Raw genomic sequence first — 26258 nt, forward strand, 5'->3', positions numbered from 1 at the left:
CTGAATAATAATGACCAATAGTTTGTCTCCATCACACAATTTGAGAGTGAGGTTAAGTGTGGACTCGGTGCTGCGTACGGATGCTTTTGAGCATGACTTTAGTCGGTTTTCTTGAAGGCTCTGCCTGCCCTGAGCCTTCAGCGATAACAGTTACTGACATTTCTGTAGCATAAGGGCTGCAGAGCGATGTGCTCTGTCATCAGCCCAACGTCATTTCAGAGCTGCAGCAGGATTGAGGTTATACGAAAGGCACAGACATGGCAAATTAGCTCCGTAATTTAGCTTTGCTTTACGGAGATTAAGTCTAAATAAGCCTATAGGGTTTAATTTTGGATGCTAGTTCTAAATACTGTATTTGGAGTAATATTTACGTCTATTTATAGGGAATGGCGAGTATGCAATAGAGCAAGGGCAAATCTGAAACAGATGAGCACACTGTTTACGTAACTCTCTAACTCCTTATGTTTGGAGGAGAAAAATCAGCCAATGACTGCACAGTGTTATTGAAAGAAACAAAAATATAAGGGAATTAATTATTCCTCTGCATAGCTTCTAGTCACGAGCTCTGAGGAGGTGGTAGGGCAATGTCCAATACACCTGTGCTAAGGACTGTCTACACTGGCCATGATAAACACCTGAATTTATACTAACGAACATGCTAAATGAAGCTTTACATACACCCCTTGGCTGGTATGAAGTTGACTCTTCCATCAGCAGCAGGGATACTGTTTGATGTATTATAACTCCTGTGCCCCTGAGTGTGTCTCAAAGTTACCTTTCTACCCTAATGGCTTTGGAAAGGCTCTAAAGCCACCAGGATGCTCCTAAAAGGTGGTGAGAATCATCTCAGGAAAAACTTCTTCATTGAAAGGGTTCTCAGGCCCTGGCAGAGGCTGCCCAGGGAGGTGGTGGAGTCCCCATCCCTGGAGGGGTTCAAAACACGAGTAGATGAGGTGCTTAGGGATCTGGCTTAGTACTGGGCAGGAATGGTTGGAGTTGATGATCTCAAAGGTCTTTTCCAACCTAGGGATTCTATGATCTCTTGAGTCCACTCTTCTTTTAATTTTTTTCGCTTCCCAATGTGATTAAGATGCAAAAAATTTGCTAATAGGCATGGAAAACCTTAAACTGCCCTTAAACTGTAGCAAAAATTTGCTTTATTCTTTGTAGCAGAGGTTTGTCTTGGTTGTACTGGTTTTTTGATGATTCTGTGTTTGTGCTGCTTTCCAACAAGGTCTTTCTTTTTTTTTTTTTTCCTTTTTTCTTCTTTGAGTCGTTGCCTGGTATAATTTTAAGTTATTTTCATTTTCTTTTTATCCAGTGCATTACATTCTCTCTCTAAGCTGACTGCAAGCTCAGAAGCACCAGGCTGCCCTCCCGGTAACAAACATGACTCTCGTAAACCAAAATACAATGTAGTATTTTCTTTTAGGGTAAGGGGCACTTAAGTAAAGCCTTGATTCTGGTTGCTTTCAGGAGCTTATGCTGATGCTATTAGGTGTTTTCTGTGCTAATAAATGAAACTAAAGCAAAGTCCCTGTTTGAGCCTTGGCGAAGGTAGTTTTAGTGCACTGTTTCAGAGGTTGTTTGTTGCCTTAAAATAATGTGAAATGGACTTTCTACAAGCTAAGCTGCCAAACTAAGAACTTCTCAATTAACTTGTGTATGTGATATTTGTAAAAGTGTGGTGTAACCATGTCTCTCTTCTCCTTGCTGCCAGGGATGAGGGGAGACTCGTACTTCTTTGGAATGCGAGGCCTCGGTCACTATGACTGCATCCCCGAGGACGGAGGACAGTTGCTCCTCTACTCTATAAATGGAGACAACAACTTAAAGAGATGTTTTGCGGAGGAAGATTTTCATGAAATAATTGACTTCAATGACCTCCCGAATTCTCTCTTCGCTTGTAACGTTCATCAGTCTGTGTTTGAAGATGAGGACAGCAAGGTACAGTGTCAGCTTTTGTTTTTTTAAATGTAAGAGAAACAAATACCTTATGTTTGTGTTTATTGCAGTTTCAATGAAACAGTTTAATCTGTCTCTTACAAAGAAATTGGATGATAAATATGAGTTTTCTAAGTTTTCCTTCTGCCATGAACTTATTTCAAGAGCTTAAAAACCTTTTGATCAACTATGGTGAGCAAAAATGTTCTTCTTTTGTTCAGATTTGCTGAATGATGAAACGTTGGTACGTGTCTTCATAGCAACCGTAGCTGCAGTCCTGATGCAGGTGGCAAAGTTGAATATGTGAAAGCTTCTCCCACTTGCTGATCACATACCGTTGCGATGGGAAGCTGCCTTTCTTGTATAACCTCAAATGTTTTAAGTTTTCTCAAATTCTATTTTATCTGGAGGGTATAAAGTGAATGGTAGTAAGAACAAAGGGAAGAGAAGCTGTGGGAGAGTTTTTTAACTTTGCAATTAGTCTGAAACAGAATGGCTGAAAACAGCATCCTCTTAAAAGTAGAAGAATTAACTTTTACAGGAAGCATTTGGTTCCTGTTTGTTAGCCTGGTATTCCTTCTGATGGAGATGTCAGGAACATAAAGCTGATAGCTCGGGGCTTTATTGTCTGATGCAATTAGTCGAGGCTAATTGTTACAGGCACATCTGAGGCTACTTGAGTGTGTCATCCAGAATCTTCAATTCACGAACAGGCTGCTAAAGTGGGTTTTGGCTGAAACTGGCTGAATTATCCAAATAAAACTACAGCTCAGATTCGGTAGGACCAAGGCTGGCCAGAATGGACAAAGGGGCTTTAGTGGGGAAATTACCAGGTGAAAAGGAAATAAAACAAGACTTCTAAGGTTAAAGGCTTCCTCTTAAAGGTACTGAAAGTGGTATCTGTTGGGGCTGTAGAAGGGGAGTTGTTTTGGTTTAATATTTTAGAGGTCTTTGTTCTATGTGTGCTTGAGTAATACAGATTAAAAAAATACAAGTTATACCACAGCACTAAACAAAATGATGATAGAACCATAGAATCACGGAGTGTTTTGGGTTGGAAGGAACCTTGAAGCTCATCCAGTTCCACTCCCTGCCATGGGCAGGGACACCTCCCACTGGACCAGGGGCTCCAAGCCCCATCCAACCTGGCCTTGAACCCCTCCAGGGATGGGGCAGCCACAGCTTCCCTGGGCAGTCTGGGCCAGGGCCTCCCCACCCTCAGTGTGAAGAGTTTATTCCTTCTATCTGATCTAAATCTCTCCTCTTTCACTTTAAAGCCATTCCTCCTTGTCCTATCACTGCATGCCCTTGGAAAAATTCCCTCTCCAGCTTTCTTGTAGGCCTCCATTGAGTACTGAAAGGCTGCTACTGACCTTATATTATGTAGATATATTATCTGTATTATATATCAATAAAAAATTCCACATTTTAAGTTGGAATTTTGGGGAACAGTGCACCACTTCATTGTATTTAAGTCCTTTTGCTAATAACTATCATGCTGTTTTGTTGAATTTGATAAACACCTGGTAATGAACTTCACTGAAGTTGAAGGAGTCCGAAAGTCCACTTTTAAAGGTAGAAAACAAAACCTGCCTAGAACTTGAGAATGTCTCTTCTTCCTGCAGAAATTCTATCCCCACTTGCTCCTGCGCTTTCCCTTTTGAGAGCTGCATTCTAGTATTTATCTGATGGCTTAGCTAGAAACTGGAAGGGGTGGTTTGTGGGATAGCAATCCCCAAAGACTTGCAGGATTTAAGGATGTGTCTTAAGAATAGCGGCTGTTTTCTGGAGGTGGATATTGTGCTCCATGTGCACGTCTGTAAACTGTCAATGACATGGACTGAACAGCTCTGTTTGCAGGTAAGTAGTTACTCCTGTAAGTCTATATTTAACTAGATGGGATTACCTTCAGATTTCTCATTAAATCCAAGGACCCGGGGAGCTGATTATGATTTTTGTTATTCCTGTAGAACACGTATTTGTGTTCCCAGTTGATTAATACCCGTAATCCTTTCTATTATTAACTGTTGCTGCAGGATAAGAGCACACATGAATTCAATATAAAATATTGTTGCTGAGCTAAAGTTTCAAATCTCAGGTGCTCACGATTAATGAATGCTGCTGCTGATCATATCCTCGATTATATATTGATTCATTCTATGGAAAATAAAGGTTTTGCAGCATATTTTTGACTTTTACTCCTGACTTAGACTTTTAGGAGGAAAATAGAGGTATGATCAATTTGGAAGTTACAAGCTGGATGGTGAAGAAAGCCAGAGAAACCTGTCGTTATAAGTGGTTCCTTTGATTTGATGTGTGAACTCGCCGCATAAATAATATTTAAATATATAAACTTCTGAGTGGTTCTAGCATGCAGCAGTGTTGATGTAAAGAATTCACACTGACAGATTTAAAGTTACCTTGCCTGAAGTGTCAAGTTCAAACTTTAACACACAGATATCTGAGCAATATGCTCACTAAAGATAGGTTTTAAACCAAAAATATTTAAGGCATTTGGGTTTAATTTGAATTATTCAACTACTTTGTATCAGATACAAGGTAAATTCCAGCCACAGCTTCCCTGGCCAACCTGGGCCAGGGCCTCCTCACCCTCAGTGTGATAAATTTCTTCCTTATGTCTAGTCTAAGTCTGCCCCTCTCCAGTTTATACCTATTGCCCCTAGTCTGATCACTCCAGGCCTTTGTAAACAGTCCCTCCCCAGCTTTCTGGTAGCCCCTTCAGGTACTGGAAGGTCACTATAAGGTCTCCTTGGAGCCTTCTCTTCTCCAGGCTGAACAAACCCACCTCTCTCAGCCTGTCCTCGTACAGGAGATGCTCCAGCCCTCGGATCATCCTTGGAGCCTCCTCTGGACCCGTTCCAACAGCTCCATCTCCTTCTTATGCTGAGGATTTCAGTAGTCCAGGTGAGATCTCACAAGAGAAGAACAGAGGGGCAGAACCACCTCAATGTGATTGTGAATTTTCAGGTTAACATGACCAGAAAATACTGAGCTCTTCAGTTTTTAAGGAAGAGCAAAGGCATGGAGATGTAGATGATCCAACAGGGCTTTCGCAAAGCTGGGGTCGTTCAGCAGTGTCCCCGTCCCCATTCAGCAGTGTCCCCGTCCCCATTCAGCAGTGTCCCCGTCCCCATTCAGCAGTGTCCCCATCGCCATCCTGTGTTCTGATCGCTTTGGCGTATAACCTGTACGTGGTAGAGGTGGATTTCTTTGGGGTTAGGAGTGTATAGAACTGGCTTGGTTGGATCATGGAAGTCTTATTGTAAAGAAGCTAAAAATAGAATTACTCCTAAACCCTGGGATTTGCAACGCGTCTCTTGGAAAAACTGATGGGAGCACTTATGTGAGGAGATACAGCAAAATCGAGGCTGTTATTTTTGGCTGGTGGTGTGACTGAATGGGAGGTGCTGCTCCTTTTATCTTTCCTGATAAAGCACTTGTGGCGAGGCAAAGGGCACGACTCTGATTACTCCTAAGGGTGCGTATGTGTGTGTTTTAACAGTTAATTCCTACACGTAGCCCTCAGGCTCTCTGGGTAGGAACCCTTTTGTTGTGCTTTTCTTATGCATCTATCGCTGTTTTGTAAAATCATCCTTTCTGCTGCCCGCTGTGTAATTTCCTTCAGGCTGAAACTGGTAAGCTCACTGTCAAAGTGAAGCATCTTTGTCTCTTAAGATGTTTTCTTCAGATGCTGCAGTGCCTCGGGAGGTGCTTACACAAACCCGGTGCTATTAGAATATTCTGTGTGGGAAGGATGTGTTTACTCAAGCTGTTTAGAGGCTGTGTGCTCTTCATTTTTTTTTTTAGCTTCTTTGGCTTAAATTGAAAAGAGCACCTATTAACCTTGAGAGTTTTATTTCAGTTAAAGAATGATTAAACAGTTTCCGAGCATTTTATTTATGGTGGAACTGCCTAGGAAATGATAGCCGAAGTCCATTAAGTGCTTTTTCTTCCAATGTAATTCAAACCAAGAGGAGATATTATTGTTTCTGTAGGAGAAAGTACAGTGACAAAATATGTGGCCAGATCTGGACTTCCCAGTAGAAGGAGGAAATGGGCATACTGGAGGGAGTCCAGCAAATATGGTTGGACTCAATGATCCGATGGGTCTTTTCCAACCTGGTGATTCTATGATTCTATGAAAGGGCCATTAAGATGCTGAAGGGACTGGAGTATCTCTCCTATGAAGAAAGGCTGAGCGAGCTAGGGATGTTCACCCTGGAGAAGGCTCAGGGGATCATGTCTGTGTGTGTAAATACCAAAGGGAGGGTGCAAAGAAGCCAGAGCCAGACTCTTTTCAGTGCTGTCCAGGACCAGAGGCCGTGAGCACAAGCTCAAACACAAAAGTTTCCTCTGAACATCAGGAAATGCTTTTTTTACTGAGAGTGACTGAGCACTGCCATGGGTTGAGGTGGCGCAGTGTCCTCCATGGAGATAGTCAAAAGTTGTCTGGACGTGGGGCCAGGCAGATGGCTGCAGGTGACCTTACCTGAGCAGGGCAGTGTAGAGAAGATGACCTCCAGTGGTCCCTTCTAGCCTCAACCAGCCTGTGAGTCTGTGAACACATGTTGAAGTGTATCCTAATTCTTCTGATGGGAATGGTCAGTGCGTGAACGCAAGTCTGGGGAATGAAGGTGGTTAACAATGCATTCCCTGAACTGTGAGCTTGATGGAGGTGGGGTGGAGAAGGGAGGAGAAATGAAGTTGAACTAGCAAGCCAAAGGAAAAGATAATCCTACTTTGCATGGAAGGACTTCATTATGAAAACAATTACTGTTTTCATGAGGGATTCTTTCATATTATAACTTCACTGATATTGGACGAGTACTTGCTTTTACTACAGACGCCTATGTTACACTTCCTTTGACTTTTTTTTCCTTAAGGTTCTATGATTCTAAGATGAATTATTGAGTTTGAGCCTTGAAAAAGATTTAAAGCTACCTCAAGTAAGTGCTGAAATATTTGTCCAAGGCTGGTGCTTTAAGAGAACTCTGTAGCCTTGCTTATAAAAGGCTTTTTCCCTTTGTACTCATATTCAGCTTTCTCAACAAAGCACATCTTCGTGCTGCTATTTTTATTTTTAAGGTGCAGTAAAAGACACTGGACTGTTCAGTGATCCACTGTGTTGTCTTAAACTTTTATACGATAATTCTGGAACTGGAACTTTCTGCTGACTCTGAAGCGTGTAATTGAAGTGTGTCTGTTCGGTGCCCCTTTTAAACAAAGTGGAGCCGGGGTGTCTGCTGCCACGTGTGAAGTGGTTTTTTGGTTCCCTTTTCCTACAGGCTAATTCGAGACGATGCTCTAGGAAGCAGGCTTTGTTTCTGCAGGGGAAGATCTGTTCCCTTTGACTTAATATTTAAAAATCTAGACTGTGAAGCCTGAGCCTCTTTGGTGATATTACATCACTGAAGCCTCTAGGTGTTGAGTCATCATTATATTTAGAGGGTGGCACACTTCTTTTTTAGTCTAATATTAGTATTCAAGCCCGGACTCAGTGGAAGGTCACCCTAGCAAAGATGAAGTCACCGCTCCAAGGCTGGAAAGGAATGCAGGCTTCATTCTGCCTTCCTGGTACACTTGCTGTTGCTTTGTTTTACTTTCAGTTTTTCTACCTTTTAAGGTTGTCATCCGTCGATCCGATAGCGTTATCAGAAACTGCCACTTGACGCAGGCTCTGCCTCATCCTGCGGAATCTCCACCTGCTTTGTTTTGTTCAGCTTTATAAATGGGATGAATCTTATTCCCTGCCGTTCTGTAACGATTGAAGTGTTTCTTTACTATACTCTGTACATGTATTTTTATTTTATTAGGTGCAGAATAAAGGCTGCAGGAGCAGTGTCCTTCAGCGCTTCATGAATCATAGCTGTCCTCTGGGAATCCTGTCTTCTCTGGGTGGTGGTTTACAGACACTGAAGAACTACTTTGTTTTATATAACCATAGAGGCACTAAAATGTAGCTATAGGAGGCTGTTCTTGCTCCGAGGAGTATGCAGTCTAAAAATGGTGTGTATTCTGTAACTCATTTCAAATGCTTTCTCTGTGACCCAGATCAGTGAAATACAGTATTTCAGCTGAAAATACCTATGAGCTTTTGATATTTGTCATTCACAAACTTATGTTAGGTTGCTTTCTATGGTGTAACTGCTGGACCTTGTGAATCAGCTACGTGTTGACAGGCGGAATGCGACGCTGCTCTAACAGCTCCTCTGTAACGGTCGTTTCTGCACTTTACGTGTGGGTCAGTTGTCAGTTAGGTCGAGGAGCTCAGATAACGAAAACAGTCACTTCATGAAGTTGGACATAGTGTATGACTGGCACTAAGAGCCAAAAGTGTGTGAGTGGAACTGCCTAGGACTGGAGAGCAACGGAAGGGTGCTTGGGTTGGGCATCAGAAGAAGGTTCTTCACGACTGCCCTTTCTCTAGTAAACTAGAGAAAGAACCTTCTTCTGATGACCAACCTAACCCTCCCCTGGCATCTTCCTGCCATTCCCTCTGGTCCTGTCCTTGGTCACCAAAGAGAATAGCCCAGTGCCTGCTCCTTCTCCTCCCCTTATGAGGAAGCAATGACCTGTGATGAGTTCCCTTCTCAGCCTTCTCATCTCCAGGCTGAACAGACCCAGTGACTTCAGCTGCTGCTCATGCAGTTGGCTCTCTAGACCCTTCACCACCTTTGTGGCCTCCGCTGGACGCTCTCCAGTAGCTTTAGATCCTTTATACTCTGCGTTTCCCAGAACTACACCCAGCATTCCAGGTGGGGCCATACCAGTGCGGAGCAGAGTGGGACAATCCCCTCCCTCGATTGGCTAGTTGATGCACCACAGGACGTGGTTGGTCCTCTTGGCTTCCAGGGCTAACTGTTGGCTCATGGTCAACTCGCCCTCAACCAGAACCCCCAGATCCCTTCCCACAGGGCTGCTCCCCAGCCTCCCACTCCCCAGTCTGTTTGTATATCCAGGATCTCTGCGTCTCAGCTGCTAAAGACAGCGCTTGCTCTTGTTAAACTTCACGTGGTTGGTGATTACCCAACTCTCCAATTTGTCCAGAACTCTTGTCAGGGCCTTTTTGCCCTCAAGAGCATCAACAGCTCCCCCAAGTTTTATTCATCAGCAAACATGGTTAGTAAACCTTTGAGTCCCATATCCAGGTCATTTATGAAGATATTAAAGAGCGCTAGTGTTCATTCTGCTTCAGGGGAAGAAAATGAATTAACACTGATTGGTGTGGTTTGCAGATTCTGAATTCTATTGCATGTATAAGAGATGATTTAAAGTTGCTGTTGTTGCTGTTAACGAGACAGCTTGCTGAGGGATCCAAAGGCATCTTGTGTACTTAGGTGTGTCTGTAGGGTGTGTGAGGTGACCTGCAGGTTTTCTAATGGAGTCACTAGTCTACTCTGGTTTGAGCCTTCCTTCTGTCTTCCCTCTTTGGAGGTTCTGGCTGGTACTGAAAGGCTTCAGTACTGTCTTTCTGGAAAAATGCCTAACCTTTATGATTTGATAGCCTTTGAAGAACTTTGAAGGGCATACTGGGACTGTGTTGTTGTAGCAGTGTGGTCAGGTTAAATCTGTGTGTATAGAATTATAGAATCCCTAGGTTGGAAAAGACCTTTGAGAACATCAGGTCCAACCATACCAGTCTACTACTAAATCATACCCCTCTGTACGCCCACTTCATGCATGCAAGCAGAAAGTGTATGTGGCTACAATTATCCTGTTGGCCTCCCAGCATGACCAAATATTCCCCCATTTAATCAAAGTTCAGTTCCTCTGAAAATGCGTTGGGCTTTTTTAAACAAAAGAAGTAACGAGTACTTCTGGGCCTGAAATGCCACTTTCTGTAATGTGGATGCTGTCTAATCATTTGCACCGTACTTGGGGTTATTTTCCCATCCACGTACAGGGTGCTTGGTAGCACAAATGCCCTTATTTCCATGGGAGAACGTGCCTGGCAGAAGACCAGCTGGGTTAAAGGTAGGGCTGTATCCGTTGCAGTTGACATTTGGAGTAGTGCTTCAAAGCATCTAGCTCTCCTAGTTGTTTGTAAATTACAAAAATAAACTGATTAATGTTCTTTCCAGAACACGCAAGACAGCAGTTACTGTCTGCTTTTTAGATTTGGGAACGTACTTTTCTCCTTAAGAGCAGCTATGGAAAAATTCTTCTAGTATTGGCTTTCTGTGGTCATGCTCTACTCTGCTGCCTAGAGGGAACGCGTTATCTCAAGGAACCAGGGTGGGTGGGAAATCTGTCCTGGGAAAGGACTATTCAGGGTAAGTAGTTCAATTTTCTTGTACAGGAATATCGTTTTCTTATCAGTTCTGCTAAAATATACAGAGTTCTGACTAAGGAGACATTTTAATAAAGGTGTTGGTAAACCCATGCCAAGGTTTATGAGGAACTTCTCTTTTGGCATCAGGAAACACCAGCTTGGGGAGCCAGAGGGAATTGCAAGGTCTTATCTGTAAGCCAGTAAAGAATCATTCTGTTAATTACTATTTTCACAGTGGACATAGGAGGATAAACTGTGGGTAGGTCTGATGCAGATAGCCCTGAACGCTGTACAAATTTAGATTAAGATTCCACTTTGCAGTTGTCTGTCTCCTGTAAAAGGTTGAACTAAACGCCTGGACTTGAAGGCCTTTTGATCTTTGAGCAAGTCGAGATCTGGCCTGGAACACTGAAACCACTGTGCCTTTTGTCTGAACTCGCTACCAGCATTGGCTGGGACGTGGAGTTCAACCAAGGACTTCTGCTGACAGAGAAGCTCTGGTGGTAGTTTTTCCTTCTGATTATCCTGCTTGAAAATATTTGAGAGTCTGACTGCACGTACGTGGAACACTGAACCTTTGTTTTCCAGGATGACAGCAGGATATGTTGCTTTCTGGGAATGATAAGCAAGAGAACTTAGCAGCAATCTCTCCGTGCAATTTTATGCCATTTCCTACTTATCAAGTTTGATTTATTCTAACTGGGGATACTTAATGTTCTTGAGCAATGTTATTCCTGGAGTAAGGTTCCTTCCAATTTCAAGCCGTTCCCCCTTCTCCTATCACTCCAGACCCTTGTAAAAAAGTCCCTCCCCAGCTTTGCTGGAGCCCCTTTCAGTACTGGAAGTTGCTCCAAGGTCTCCCCAAAGCATGTATTAAAGCAAAAAGTCAACCATTCCGCTATCTGCTGACACAAGCAAGAGCTACGTCTTTAAAAGGAAAAGACTGTCTTGACTGTAGTTTAAAGAAAGTCTTTGGTTAGTTCCACTCAGTAGATCTTATCAGCTAATATCTGCTAATAATCAAGCCTGGGTTTGTTCTTCCCCCTCCAGCAAGCTACCATTTTCAAGTCAACAAAAATACTGTTTTTCTAGCTGATAATAATCAAAGTGCAGTAAAGCCGTTCTAATGTGGTTAGGGCAGCAGCTGTTCCTTATTTTAATACCATTAGAGGTCCTAATCCATCCATAAGTTCTGATATCAGTTTTCTGACCCAAGGAAAAGGCTTCTAAATGAGAGTCAGCCTTGATTCCCAATGCATAAAGCTGTTGCATTTAAAGAAGCTACATTCCGACTTAATCCCATTCTAAGCAGTAAATTTACCATGTTAGTTGCATGTAAGTAAGTAACAATTAAATTGTTAATTTAAAGGAATTTCTCAAATGTTTCATACAAAGTATATGTTAAGAGCACTGCAGCAGAGTTTAATGTAATTAATAAATCAAACGATCCTTAATAGAGGTGGGAAATAATGCCTGAAAAGGAATGTAGTCTTAGAAAATGAGGGATCCCAGGGGGTGATTTGAGGTAATACAGAGTGGAGGAGAGAGAAAACAGCAGCTTTGAGACTGTGGCGTTGGGTAAGACAGATTCCGCAATAGATTGGATCGTCGGAGTTGAATCAAGGTGAAATGAATTATCAGTTACTTCTGTGCATTTGAAAACATGTTTCTAAAGTGATGCTGCTTTGTGGTTGCTGGAAGTTTCAGCGTTTGCTGCAATAGCACAAGAGTTTCTTTAGGGCTGTGTTCTCTGATCCGAGCCTCAGGCACAGATCTGCTGATAAATGATCATTTTGTCAGCTAATGAGTTCGTTCAAATTCTTGGTTTCCTCTGTAGTACAAAGGGTTTTAAAAAAGTAATGTATCTTGCATGGTTTTATTATCACGCTTTAATGTAATTATTTTAACTGTAGGTTCTTTTGCTCTAATTTGATTGCATTATATGGACACTTTACTCTGCTTAAATTCTTTTACTTTTATGCTGGGCTTTGAAACTGAATACAGAGCAGAGGCATCACAATTATGAGTGTAATGTGTGTGTCTCAGAGGGGTAAGAGAAACCTTTTCCATGTGGTAGATGCTAATGAGATGGACGTTAAGATGACGGTCAGATGGGAAAAAGAAATTGGAGTATCGCTGGCAAGAGGATAATGAAGGCATCTATTACACTGCAACAGGTTCTTGTCTTTATTTAGCTTTGCAGTTAGTCTAAAAAGTGTAAAAAAAATTGTAAGGCTGCTTCATGTAGTCATTTAGAAATCTTGCATTTAGAGTTATTGGAACTAGTACTGGGAAGAAATGTGATAGTTTCATCCTAGTGGGTTGGAACTGGATGGTCTTTAAGGTCCCTTTGTGATTCTGTGCTGAGACCTTGAGGGGCTGGAGTGTGTCCAGAGAAGGAACGGAGCTGGGGAAGGGGCTGGAGAACAAGGGTTATGAGGAGCAGCTGAGGGACCCGGGGGTGTTTAGCCTGGAGAAGAGGAGGCTGAGGGGAGACCTCATTGCTCTCTGCAGCTACCTGAAAGGAGGTTGTAGCGAGATGGGTGTTGGTCTCTTCTCCCAAGTGACAGGTGATGGGACGAGAGGGAACGGCCTCAAGTTACACCAGGGCAGGTTCAGATTGGACATCAGGAAAAATGTCTTCATGGAAAGGGTTCTCAGGCCCTGGCAGAGGCTGCCCAGGGAGATGGTGACGTCCCCATCCCTGGAGGGGTTTGAAGGACAAGTAGATGAGGTGCTCAGGGATCTGATTTAGTAGTGGACAGGTACGGTTGGACTTGATGATCTCAAAGTTCTTTTACAACCAAGTATTTCTATGAAATGAGGTACCAGCCCCTTACAGGGTGGGAGTTGGCCACCATAACAGACTGGGGTGGACCATGGGGCTGACTTCTGAGTTAAGTTGGTGTGAACAGTTCAAAATTCCTCTAAATTCCTTTAAATTCTGCTACTGTCAACAGAAACTGCAGGAATACCACAGAATGGGGTTATGCTGTCCTTCCTTCCTGTGTCCTTCTGTAAAGACCCTTATCTTTTGTATATAAGTACACAACTTCCTTATTATTATAACAACAATTTCTTGTTATTCCTTATTATTACAAGGAACATCTGAGGTGTTTCTTCAATCACAGCAGTTATTCTGTCTCCGTGTGTTCTGTAATACAGCTGCTTCTGAAGCGTTCTGGTTGCTCCTGTTTGTCTTGCAGTTAGAGGAGAAGCACATAGAGCACAAAAGGAATGTTTTCTAGGAAGATAATCAGGCTTCTTTTTCTATATTCCACTTTCAAAGTATTTAATAAAGCCTTATACCTTCTAATAAGTATTTCCCAAATAAATAGGTTTATTCATTACTGATTGCCGTTAACTTGTCACCCTTACAGTTTTGAAACTGAAGTTTTTCTGACTCCCTGCTGGTTTATGACCTACATAACAGAGTATTCGATATGTCCTATGTATATATTTAGAGATGTTTTTGTGGAGGTAACTGCCACTAATGGAAGTATTGTTCAGATTATCTCCTCAAAACCCTCTAGCCCTATTGCGTTTCCATTGATCTAGAACGTATGGTCAGATTGACATTATATAAAATCATAGAATGGGTAAAAACACTGATATTGTGGAATTTGAGATTAAAATTATGAAAGTGAAGAGCACCGTTACACTTCATTCTGATGTCTCCTTGCACCTACTAATCACGTAGCAAGCCACCTTGATAGTGAAGATAGTCTAAGTGGGTATGAATTAAGTTTATTTACACCGTATAAAGGAAAATCCTGACTGGTAGAGAACCTCCCTGCATTATCCCGTGAGTGTGAAATAAAGGACATAGGAACGTGTGTACTGGGGTTGTATCAAGTTCCATGGGTGCCATCTGCTGACTCCTTCATGTACCACAGCTCTTCATTTGTGGGAAGAAGGAAAAATAATGCATGTTAAGGAATGCAATTTTAAATACTTTGCAACTTGAATATTAAATATGAAATATATATTTTTAATCCTGCATTTATAAGCATGCACCTTGTACTTTCACATTTGTTTGAGATTTTATGGATGTCCTGCTCTGTTAGTGAGCTCTTGGTGAAACAGCTTCACTGCTGTACTGGTAACAATAAAATGAACCTAGGAGTATAGGAGTTTCTAGGCAAGCACTTAAAATAGGGTTACATATTTGAAGTTCATGAAGTTAAAAATTTTTCAGTGCTTGGAAAAGATCTTTTTCATCTTATATGAGATGAATGGTTGGTGTTTGTACCCAGTTCGTTTTAAACAGGTGGGACGATGCCTGGAAAAAATATGTCTAGAATGAGTTGGAAGGGTTTATAATCTGGCCCCTGGGGAGTGATGGTGTAAATCCTCGGTGCATGAAGACTTGAATTACACAAAAAGAAGCCGGAGGCACCAAAAGAAGCACACGGAACAAATGCAAATCCTTTTCTTGGAGATTTAGTTTTGCAGTCTTCCTGTACTTCTAAAAGGTCACTGATGGGCATGTTATTTACGACAAAAAAGGTCAATCCTCCACTCTTCTTGAAACTGGAAGCTTAAATGTCTTTTACTTTCTTGCTCCAGGACCATGGCTGCGCTGCTGCGTTCGCAGTAGCTTCAGGCTGCAGCTTACCTCGTGGGCGTGGGGAAGCAGTAGGTTCTGTGCAGCCTAAGAAAAAGATAGCTTCCCTCACAAAAATAAGCTACTATCTATCTGCTTCTCAACATTGATCCTGTAAATGTGAGCTTTTATCCAACAATTCACAGTTGGAATCTCTCGTTGGTCTAAATAGACTCGCCAGAAGATGGGGATAAGGACCTTTTGAAAGGCTTGGAAAGGAAACATGGGAACTGCCTCTCTATGCTTCTGTTTCTTGTGGTACTTTAAATTCTCCACTTGATTTATGCCAGTAATTCAAATCATGTTATTATATTCAGATATCATTCCATTTCCTCTACTACCCTCACCATGAATTATAAAAGACCAAGCAAACAAGACTACACAGGTAAAACAGCCTTCAATTATCTCTTTCTAGCTCTTAGCTGATTGTTTGGGTTTTTTTAACCCTGTTGGTGTTTGCCTCCATCAACCTCTTGAGCTGTGAATTGTGCACGTTCCGTTCTTCATACCAACTGACACAAGGACATTTGTACCTCCGCCTACAAAAAAAATGATCCGATGTAGAGACCTAGTGGAAATTTCTTAGTGGATAGCTCGGTATCCTCAATGTGGAGGGGAAGCGTAACTGAATGATTGCAGACATGTCTGGGACTTGGGACCAGGTTTATCTTTCTATGCTGACCAGGCTGCTTTATCTCATTTATGAATTTATATCATTTATGAATGGTTGGACTCGATGATCCAGTGGGTCTCTTCCAACCTGGTTATTCTATGATTCTATCTCGATCACAGGGCTCAATTACTGTCCCACCTCCCAAAGCAGGGATGTTGTTAAGATAAATGTATCATGAGAATTATTTAAGGTACTTAACATGCCTTGTTGTCACAGGTAACCATCGACCATGCTTTTTTTTTTTTTTTTTTTTAATGAGAAGGAAAGGAAGGAAAATAGCTTTGCATTAAGATGATTAAAATCTGGCCCATGTTTATGCATATCTGTTGTCTTGTTTTTCAAAGCCCTACTGCAGTATATAGGGTTACTTTAAAAGCAGGGTAATGCATAAGATGGATAGAGTTTCAGCCTGGCTTAGATGAATGGGATCAGCTGAAATATACAGTAGTAAATTATTTAAGTAAATTTACAGTATGTTTTGAACAAAATGGGAAGATCGAGTACTTGTGCTGTTCATAGTCCAGCCTTGGAAAGGAGACAGTTTTTTGTTAATAATAACTTGATAAAATACTCTAGTTTTATCTTTGTATCTTTTAATTTAAGAATATATTGTTTGTGTCCTCTCCATTGGACTGCTTGGGAGGGTGGGGAGGAATCTTTTGTATTCTGATCACAGCATGACCGGAGCTGGAAGGGACCCACAAGGCTCACCCAGTCCAGCTCCTGTCCCTGCACAGGACACCCCAACATTCACACCGTGGGGCTGAGGGGGTTGGCCAAAGGCTTCTGGAATATTGTCAGGCTCAGCACCGTGACTGCTTCCCTGGGAGCTGCTCCAGGGCTCCACCACCCTCTGGGGGAAGAACCTTCTCCTAATGTCCAACCTAACCCTCCCCTGGCATCTTGGTGCCATTCCTTTGGGTCCTGTCCCTGGTCACCAGAGAGAAGAGCTCAGCACCTGCTCCTCCTCCTCCTCGTGTTAGGAAGCAGTGACCTGCGATGAGGTTTCCCCTCATTCTCCTCTTCTCCAGGCTGCACAGACCCTGTGACTTCAGCTGCTCCTCACGCAATTGGCCCTCTAGACCCTTCACTGACTTTGTGGCCTCCTCTGAGAGTAGCTCTCCAGTAGCTTTAAATCCTTGATCTTTATGGGGCAGGGGAGATGTCCTCTAGATAAACACAAGAATATTTAGCAGAGCTAATTTGTAACTAATGGATACCGTCACTGTCTGATGCATAAAGATAGTTAAGTAAATGAATGGACTGAAGGAAATGTTTCCTGAATTATTTGATTACATCAGGAGTTTTAAATGCATTGAACATAAAATATTTTTTTCAAGCCTTGCCAACAGACTGATCTGTGACCAATGACGTGATTATTGCATTTTATTTGCCTGCATCAGAAGATAGTAAGTTCTTTCCACTGCATGCTCATTTATAACTCTAGTGCAGGGTAAAAGATGACTTCTGATGCAAAAGAAACCCCCAAACCCCTGAGATTGTGCCTGTAACTCTTTTTATTTAACAAATGAAGAGAATCAACTATGGTCACCTTCAAAATAGGTCCTGTCTGAGCTGACACACAGCATTTGATGTGTGTCTGTCCTCATAGCAGAGATGCACCAGCCCTTGGATCATCTCTGTGACCATCTCTGGACCCGTTTCAGCTCTTCCATATCCTTCTTATGTTGGGGATTCCACAATGGGACACAAGACTGCAGGTGGGACCTTTCAACCTATTTTCACAGTCTGTTCATGCAGCCCGTGCTTCCTCAGCTTGCAAATGAGATCGTTGGGGAAGGATTTTGATAAGTCAGTCTTAGTCAAAGCATTTTAAAGTGCTTATGAAGCTAGTGGTGTTTGCATGATATTCAAATGCTAAGTATTAGCATCTTACTTGTTGTATGTTTGAATTTGGTTTGTTTTTTTTAATGGCTGGGCCTGGCCTTCAGAGAAAGCTCAGTTTGCTTTCTGTGAGCTACTGAGCCTTGAAACCTGAGCTGCTGGACGCTCAGAGATGTTTATTTCTTCCTTGAAGGCAACTGAGCCCTGGGAAAGCCCAGCTTCCAGAATGCAAAGTAGGATGGGAGAAAGGCTGAGAGAGGAAGAAACCTGCAGTGCAACAGAGTTTTAGGAAGAGCTGGGAACAGGAGGACAAGCTGCAGGGATGTTGGAATGAGACTTCTCAGGAACCAGGGGGCAACGTACTGAGTTTCCTGCAGTGCAGGAAGCCGCTTTATTGCTGGATGGAAAGCCACCTGAATGCTATCTGTTAGGGCACAGTAGATGGGTAAATTTACCTCCAGCTGTGCTTCATTTCTGTTTTCTCACTGCGAGACTTCTGCTTTTTCAAATATTCATATTCTAGTCTTCAGTCACAGTTAATTGCTTCATGTGCTGCGTTAGCAAGAGCAGACTAGAAGAGGTGATTTATTTTGTTGACTTGTGAAGCAACACCTGGAATAGTTCATCCTTATTTTGGGCTCTCTTATACAAAAAAGATGTAGACAAACTGGAGAGGGGCACTGAAAGAGCAGGTACCACGTGGAGAGGCTGTCTGTGAGGGCTCGGTTTGTTCAGCCTAAGGAAGAGAAGACTACGTCAGGAGGGATCTGGTTGTCCTCTACCACTGAGTGTCTGTAGAGAAGATATCATGATTCGTACAGGTGTACAAGGAAAGGGTGGAAGGCAGCAAATATAAGTTGTGATGTGGGAAATTCCAACCGGATATGAGGAAAAACAGTTTTCACAGTGGGTAAGCACTGAATCAAGCTGCTGAAGGAGGCTGAGAAACCTCCGTCCTTGAAGATCTTTTTGGAACTTGAGTGAACAAGACCCTGAGCAATCTGATTTAACTTTGAAGCTCTCCCTGACTTAAGTAGGAGGTTATGCTAGATGATGTGCAGAGGTCTTTTCAACCTGAGGTTATTCGACTGTCCTATAAGGCCATACATACACTTAGGCAACACTTTCTTGGTGTATGGAAAGTAACGTGGTTTTATGTACCTGGGTAGTCTTCTACTCATTGACTTCTGAAGATCATTCAGCAAAGTCTTTAATTTCTTTGTGCTGTGGTTCTCTTAGCATTGGCTTCGTAAAGCATTTACGTGTGAACACTGTGGCCAGCCTGCTGAAGGAGGCTGATTCACTGGGTATGTCTGGTACCAGCCTTTTTGTTGCCTAATAGGCACATGTAAAACTCCCTCGTGTATAAGCTGCTCTAGATGGAGCATGGTTGGATGCAGGCCTTTTAAAATCAGGCTTTTATTTGTACTGCTTCCTGGCCTCTCTCTGCAGTGCTGCTATTACAGATCAGAACATCTCGTTCTTTGCATTCCTTCCTTCTTGCATGAATGAAGAGATGGAAAATGATTAGCATCATTCCAAGGGCATGGAGTGATAGGATGAGGGGGAATAGCTTAAAATTGGAGGGGGACAGGTTTAGATTAGACATTAGGAAGAAATTCTTCATGCTGAGGGTGGGCAGATCCCTCAGCCACTCCTCATAACCCTTGTTCTCCAGCCCCTTCATGACCTTTCACACTCCAGATCTCCAAACCTGCCTTCCAGCTCAGCTGTTCCCAGATCCTTACTTGTCTTTCTTTTCTTATATAAGAAATCACAAATAAAGACTCTTCTTCTAAATCATTCCTATCAAAGGTCTGCATGCAGTAGAATGTTCTCGGTAGGTTCAGCAGTGTTGGTGTGCTGGTATCGGACTTCTGGTTCCTGTTTGCCTGGGCTTAAATTAATCACTGTAGAGCACTTAATTTAAAATGACCAATTGCTTGTGCCAACTTAACAGTCATTCAAGTAATTTTATTGCACAAATTCAAGCACTGCTTTGACTGGCACTTCTTGAAGTTTTTACGCAAATTAAAATCAGGCTCTGTGGAAGTTAAATAATTTCCAGTGTGTTCTTAGTTTTGGTTATTAATGAGCTCCTGTTGGATTTTTTGTGCTCATTTACTGATGAGACGTAACCTGTTGTTGCTCTGTGCTCCGTTGTCTCTGTTGGTAGGAACTCTTTAAGTTGCCTTGGATTGTTCCTTTTTCCACCTGTCTTCAGCCATCAGCATAAAACCTGGAGTTGATTCAGCTTCTCAGTTCTTATCTGGCTCCTTAAATCCAGTTGGCCGGTTTGAATCGACACTTACGTGTCCTTTGCTGATGAGGTAAACACTTGAATGACTGAAACCAAACGGCTCTTGCTTTTCTGACGTCTTTTTTGTGCTTTTATTCTGCAATATCATGTCACCTGGAATCAAGACCCAGATGATCCATCTAACTTTGTCTGTGCTCAGCAAACTTCAACATTAAGAATTGTTCTTTCTTCCTGCTTCCATGGCTGAATAATCTATTGGCCTTGATAATCTCTTAGCTGAGCTGGCCATGTGCTTGGATTTCATTACTCCCACACTTTCTCTCATGCTATTTCATTATTCAACATTGCTGTTAAGCGTCTTCCTTATGAGTCATCATGACCACGATTCTGATGTATCTGATGATGCAAAACGATATGAAACAATGGTGTGCTCAGGCTTCTTTTTCTCTTTCCAACTCCCAACACTCTTGCGTATTCACACCACTGTTTTACAGTTCCATTTCAAGTTCATTACCTTCTTTGCTTTGCATTTCTTCCCTCTCATACTTAATTTAAACATATTTCAAATCCCTTTTGCCCTTTTCTTTCCCACAGTGATGCCAATCGTGCTGTCCTGTCAGCGTTCACACAGGCATCTTGGAGCTTGTCGTTAAATGACAAGTGTGCATTTGTTTGCTTTGCCATCATCTTTATCTATCTCTTCTTTAAACTCTGCTCGGTATGGAACCGAAGTGAAGGGACGCAATGCTTTGTCTCCCTTTACCTGAAAGTATTCTGCTGTTGAAACTTAGGATTGTGTTGGCTTTTTCCAAATGCTTGATATGTTACTTTTACCTGTGGTGCTGGTCTGTGGTAATCTTATAGCCCCAATCTTGATCTTCCTGTGCTTTGAAGATGCCTCTGCTGTGAGGCCAGGCTGAGAGAGTTGGGGCTGTTAAGCCTGGAGAAGAGAAGGCTGCGGGGAGACCTTAGAGCAGCTTCCAGTACTGAAAGGGGTTCCAGGGAAGCTGGGGAGGGACTTTCTCCAAGGGCCTGGAGTGATAGGATGAGGGGGGAATGGTTCAAGGCCAGGTTGGATGGGGCTTGGAGCCCCTGGTCCGGTGGGAGGTGTCCCTGCCCATGGCAGGAAGGGTGGAAGTGCATGAGCTTTAAGGTCCCTTCCAACCCAAACCATTCTATGATTCTATGACTTTTAAAGGTCCCTTCCAGTCTTTCTGTGATTCTATGATATTTCTTAGCTGTTGAACATTTATTTTACAGTTTTGTAGCCAGGGCCACATATTAGCAGATGTTGATGTAGAGAGTTTTCTGTCTTTCATCCACCTTCTCGTTTGTATCTTTACAGAAGCAAGGTGGCAGGCTGGACTGTCTTTATGGATGTCAGAATGTGTATCTCTATCAATGAACAACTTTTAGTCCCTGTTGTTTTATGTTGATGGGGGGATCAGTTTAAGACTGTGACTGTACCTGTTCCCTGTTTCATGGCCACTGTGCTTCCAGGCTCATAGCCAGATGGAAAGACGGGACTTTGAGGAATGCAGGCTAATAGGACTGTCACTTTTGGTTGTTAGCAAGATCATAGAGTCATAAAATGGTTTGGGCTTGAAGGGACCTCAAAGACCACCCAGTTCCACCCCTGCCATGGGCAGGGACACCTCCCACTGGACCAGGCTGCTCCAAGCCCCATCCAACCTGGCCTTGAACACCTCCAGGGATGGGGCAGCCGCGGCTTCCCTGGGCAACCTGGGTCAGGGCCTCCCCACCCTCAGCGTGAGGAAATTCCTCCTTATGTCTAGTCTGAATCTGCCCCTCTCCAGTTTGTACCCATTGCTCTTTCAGTCTTTTATGTGCCAGTTTTTTGTACCGTGGCCATCACTCCGGTGGATGTGCTCCCTTGGAGACTTCAATGGTCTCCTCTTAGGACACCCGAATGTGGGGCAGACGTCTGCCCCGCACCAGTCTGGAGCTTGATGGAGGAGTTATTTAGCTTGGGAATGTGTTCTTTATAATGAATACGCTTACTGTTTATGGTCTGGTACAGGTCCCCACAGAAATGTCACGGCATTCTTTGGTGTAAGTCAAATATTCTGTAAGTAGCAGCCAGACATTACAATAATATTTTAAGACACTAAAAGAACATTGATGGAACAGGAAATATAAAACTCTCTTGGTTGCTCTGTCCAAAAGATAAGAAATTATTTTTTGTTCGGGTTCTAACTCGGTTATCTTCAAGGAATGTTTTTGGCTTTTGGCTGCCTTCAGTTACTTACTTGTGTCATAGAAACATAAACATGCTTGAGATATGCTCAGTAATTTAGAGTGGGGAATAAATCTGTATTATCCTTTCCATGAGAAGTAGTTGCTCTCACTTCATATGATCCATTGTTAGAATACCTTTAGGCAGTCTTTTAAGAGCTGATTTAAAGAGTTTTGACCTTCCTCTGTTATGTATATTTTGGAACATGACTGTCCTCTTGTTCAAGGAGGAGGACATTATTCATCATCATTATTATTGCTGTTATTTCATTAAAACTGTAGTTTTAGTTTCCAACCCCAAGTCCTTTTCTTCTCATTTTCCTTTCCTTAGGCATGGGGGAGAGGGAACAGGGAACCCAACTCCTTGGTTTTAGCTGCTGGAATTGGCCAGGCTGAGGCTAAACCATGACAATGAGTTAAACGAGAACGATGCAAATGGGCTATGAAGAGAGACAATGTACCAATGTGTATCATAAAATATGAATTTGAGATTACATTAGTTGGGAGGCCACTATTTGTTTTGCAACTTTCCTTGCTAAAGGATTTTTTTCCCTTGTAGTGCAAAGCAAGTAGGGTTTAACTACAGAAAGGTGGTTGTCTCCTCATTGGTGAGAAAACAGAAAGTACAAGCATTCATTTGTAATTTATTGTGCAACTTTAAAATAGTATCTAGAAGTCTTCGTCATAAGCTAAGCTTTCACAGACAGAACTTCATACTTACCCTTCCAACTAAAGAAACTGGAAAAGCAAAATTCTACTTCAGTTCACTTGAGATATCACCAGTTGTATTACAATTTCCTCAGGCCACAGAGATAAAGAAGCACAAATATTACAACATGTAGCAAGAGGCTTCTTGAGAGTAGGACCTGCTTTCAAAGAAGTATTTGAAACTACTTTTTGTTTCATGGCAATGTTTTCATCAAGTTAGAATCATAGAATCACTTTGTTGGAAAAGACCTTTGAGATCATCGAGTCCAGCCGTACCTGTCCATTAAACTAGATCCCTGAGTACCTCATCTCCCAGTCTTTTAAACCTCCTCCAGGGATGGGGACTCCACCACCTCCCTGGGCAGCCTCTGCCAGGGCCTGAGAACCCTTTCCGTGAAGACATTTTTCCTGATGTCCAAGCTGAACACACCCTGGTGCAACTTGAGGCCATTCTCTCTTGTCCCATCACCTGTCACCTGGGAGAAGAGACCAACGCCCACCTCACTACAACCTCCTTTCAGGCAGTTGTGGATAATGATGAGGTCTCCCCTCAGCTTTCTTTTCTCCAGGCTAAACAACCCCAGGTCCCTGAGCTGCTTCTCATAACCCTTGTTCTCCAGCCCCTTCCCGAGACAGAACGAGTTAGAATATTTGTATGGAAGTGTTCAACTAGAGAACCGTTTGGTTTGTGTATCGGCGCACATTTGGTTTCATTGTTTGCAGTTCCATGTTTCACAAGGAAGTTTATTGGTTTGATGCAGATAAGTTGCTTTGAAATAAGATCCATTTGCTGTCACTCACTTGTGTTTTTAATGTGTCTGCTGTTTAATTACTGTCAATTTATTATTGACAATGCATGGTGATGCCCTTTTATTAGAGTTAACCAGTACATACAGTGACTAGATGATTTAGAACTGTATTAGATACACATCTGCTGAAACCAATGTCCTCATATTTCATGGATGAGATGACTGGATGGGAACCAGCTCTATTTTATTGCTTTTTAATGTCATTTTTTGTTAATATCTGTTTAGAGCTGTATCTCACTTGGTAAAAACTATTTGAATGAATGAGTAATCTGAGAGTGTGAAACAGAAGGATGGAAGACTGGTTCTGGTCCTTTCCTGGGCTGGGTCAGTGGAAGGGTATTTCTCACGTTCTCCTTGGGAAAATAAGTCTGGTTTTCAGGGAGAGGGAAAAGAGGAAACTATAATAAATCTTGAATCTTAATGTCAGATACAGCCTCTTAAATGAGCCATCGTGGCCTCTTTCTTCTGTTTCTGAAATCATGAAATCAGCCTTTGGGGAGAGACTTGGATAAAACCATTATATAAATAAATCAATTCACTAATATTTTAGAATTATTTGGATTTATTTTTTTCTTCCTGATCGTCAGCTCTAGGGTTAAAATCACAACTTCCTTACCAGATTTCAGACATCATTTGAAAGCCACTAGAGAACCTTTAGAGCTGACTTTTGGTTCCCATATTATTTAATCGCTGTTAACATAAATACAAAAATAATAGAAGTGAATTCACTGGAATGGGAAACAAGTGAAAGTCTGTAATGAAGGCATGGATGGATATTTGTATGTGGCAAATTTGAAGTATCAACGCTTATTTTCTTGCCTGCAGTTGGATCAGGGGGTTAACAGGAGAAGAGCTACCTGGTTTCGAGTGTTGCGGCAAAATACGTGCCTACCCTATAATATTGTGATAAAACAGTAATTACGTAAGAAATCTGTTTTTCATTGCTGCATCATTTGCTGTCTGACTGCTTGCTGTTTGGCAGTTGACTCTTTTTTTCTCCCTTCGAGCTGGGCTGCTTTTGCTGGCTTGGCAGAAGCGCCGTTTGCTCTCGGCACAGCCATTAAATCTCTCACCTGCGTGCCCCGCGCCGAGCTGCAGCGGAGAGATAAGGTTGGTCTCTCTCACAGCAGCGAGCATTGGTATTCCAGGCTCTTCTTTCAAGGGCATTTTGCTGTGATGAAGCGTCTGAAATGACAGGGAAAACATACAGGCATGTTAAATACCCTAGCTAGGCTGAGACAAGGAAAGGTAAATAGAAATTATTTAAAAATACATTTTGAAACTGTTAACGGAGCTCACAGATAGCAAGAATTCATGTTTATAGGCAGGGATATTATAGGCAGGGATATTATAGGCAGGGATATTATAGGCCTATCCCAGCCAGCATCATCCATTAAATAACGTCTAGTAAGGAGGGTGCCTGTCCTGCCCAGCTTACACTTAAAATCCAAATAAATCACAAGGGCTCTGAGCCCTTAAGAGTGTGAGTTCCTGTGGGTTTTGTCTGAGGTCACGTAGGTGCTTCTCTTGGAACTGAATCCCTCTCTTCAGCATCTCACTCCTGTGCCAGCCTATTGGCACTTCCACCTTCCCAGCGTGAGCAGAGAAGGTTCCTGAGATGTGGGAGTTTATTGCAGCTCTCCGAGCGCTGGCCTGGCACCCCCTGTGCATGTCAGACTCTTACGGAATCCACACATGGCCTGGTTTTAATTCTGTTTTCAAGTATGGCAAGAGTAAATATGTGTAAACGCTTCACCTGCTTTGCAGTCTGAGCTCATTCTATCATTTTTATAAAGTTAAAGAGAACAAAATTCTATCAACTGGAGTTTTGCCTGGCAAATCTGTTTTACGCTTGCTCGTTAACCCTGCCATACATCCACACAGCAGGTAGATATCACCATTCCTATCTCATTGCTGAGGAAAACGACGCCTAGTGGTAACATCACCTGTAGGTTCAGTTCTGATAACTCCTACCCCCCATTCCCAGTTCTTGGTCCAGATTCTCATTGGTTGATGAGAAGCTCAACACAAGCCGGCAATGTGCTCTTGCAGCCCAGAAGGACAATGTGTCCTGGGCTGCACCCAAAGCAGCGCGGCCAGCAGGGTGAGGGAGGGGCTCTGCCCCTCTGTTCCTCTCTTGTGACACTCCACCTGGAGTCCTGTGTCCAGTTCTGGAATACTCAACATAAGAAGCAAGTGGAACTTTTGGAATGGGTCCAGAGGGGACCACAAAGATGATCCGAGGGCTGGAGCACCTCTGTTCTGAGGACAGGCTGAGAGTGTTGGAGTTGTTCAGCCTGGAGAAGAGAAGGCTCTGGGAAGACCCTAGAGCAGCTTTCAGGACGTGAAGGGGCTCCAGGAAAGCTGGGGAGGGACTTTCTACAAGGGTCTGGAGTGACAGGATGAGGGGGAATGGCTTGAAATTGGAAGGGGGAAGATTTAGATTAGACATTATGAAGAAATTCTTCACGCTGAGGGTGGGGAGGCCCTGGCCCAGGTTCCCCAGGGAAGCTGTGGCTGCCCCATCCCTGGAGGGGTTCAAGGCCAGGTTGGATGGGGCTTGGAGCCCCTGGTCCAGTGGGAGGTGTCCCTACCCATGGCAGGGGTGGGACTGGATGGGCTTTGAGGTCCCTTCCAACCCAAACTATTGATTCCCTTGGTCCGTTGTGTTGCCAGTGTGTTCCTCTGGCTGGGTTTATCTGTTACGTCCAACCTTTTTGATCTAACCTGCTTTAGCAAGAGTCAATGCTTGCTGTCATAAGAAAAAAAAAGAATTAGGCACATTCTTTTTTCTTCTGTGGCTGAGCTGAACCCTAGTCAGTCTTCAGTATTCCACTTTTGTTTGTTGTCATTGTGAAAAACCT

The 26258-nt window shown here is 42.8% G+C and overlaps 1 protein-coding gene and 1 long non-coding RNA gene across 2 annotated transcripts in view; one reads left to right on the top strand and one right to left on the bottom strand.

The window, feature by feature from the left end:
• The window catches only part of LOC138717322 (uncharacterized), a 135069-nt gene that overhangs the window by 15348 nt on the left and 93463 nt on the right, over positions 1-26258 (bottom strand). The window lies entirely within an intron of this gene.
• RCAN2 (regulator of calcineurin 2) overlaps positions 1-26258 on the top strand; it is a 77226-nt gene that overhangs the window by 5579 nt on the left and 45389 nt on the right. The window contains exon 2 of the mRNA XM_069850827.1: positions 1721-1947. Coding sequence (XP_069706928.1) covers positions 1723-1947 — 225 coding nt within the window. The 5' untranslated portion in view covers positions 1721-1722. The remainder of the gene's footprint in view (positions 1-1720; positions 1948-26258) is intronic.

Source organism: Phaenicophaeus curvirostris, chromosome 2 (assembly GCF_032191515.1).
Source record: "Phaenicophaeus curvirostris isolate KB17595 chromosome 2, BPBGC_Pcur_1.0, whole genome shotgun sequence".
Classification (NCBI taxonomy): Eukaryota; Metazoa; Chordata; class Aves; order Cuculiformes; family Cuculidae; genus Phaenicophaeus; species Phaenicophaeus curvirostris.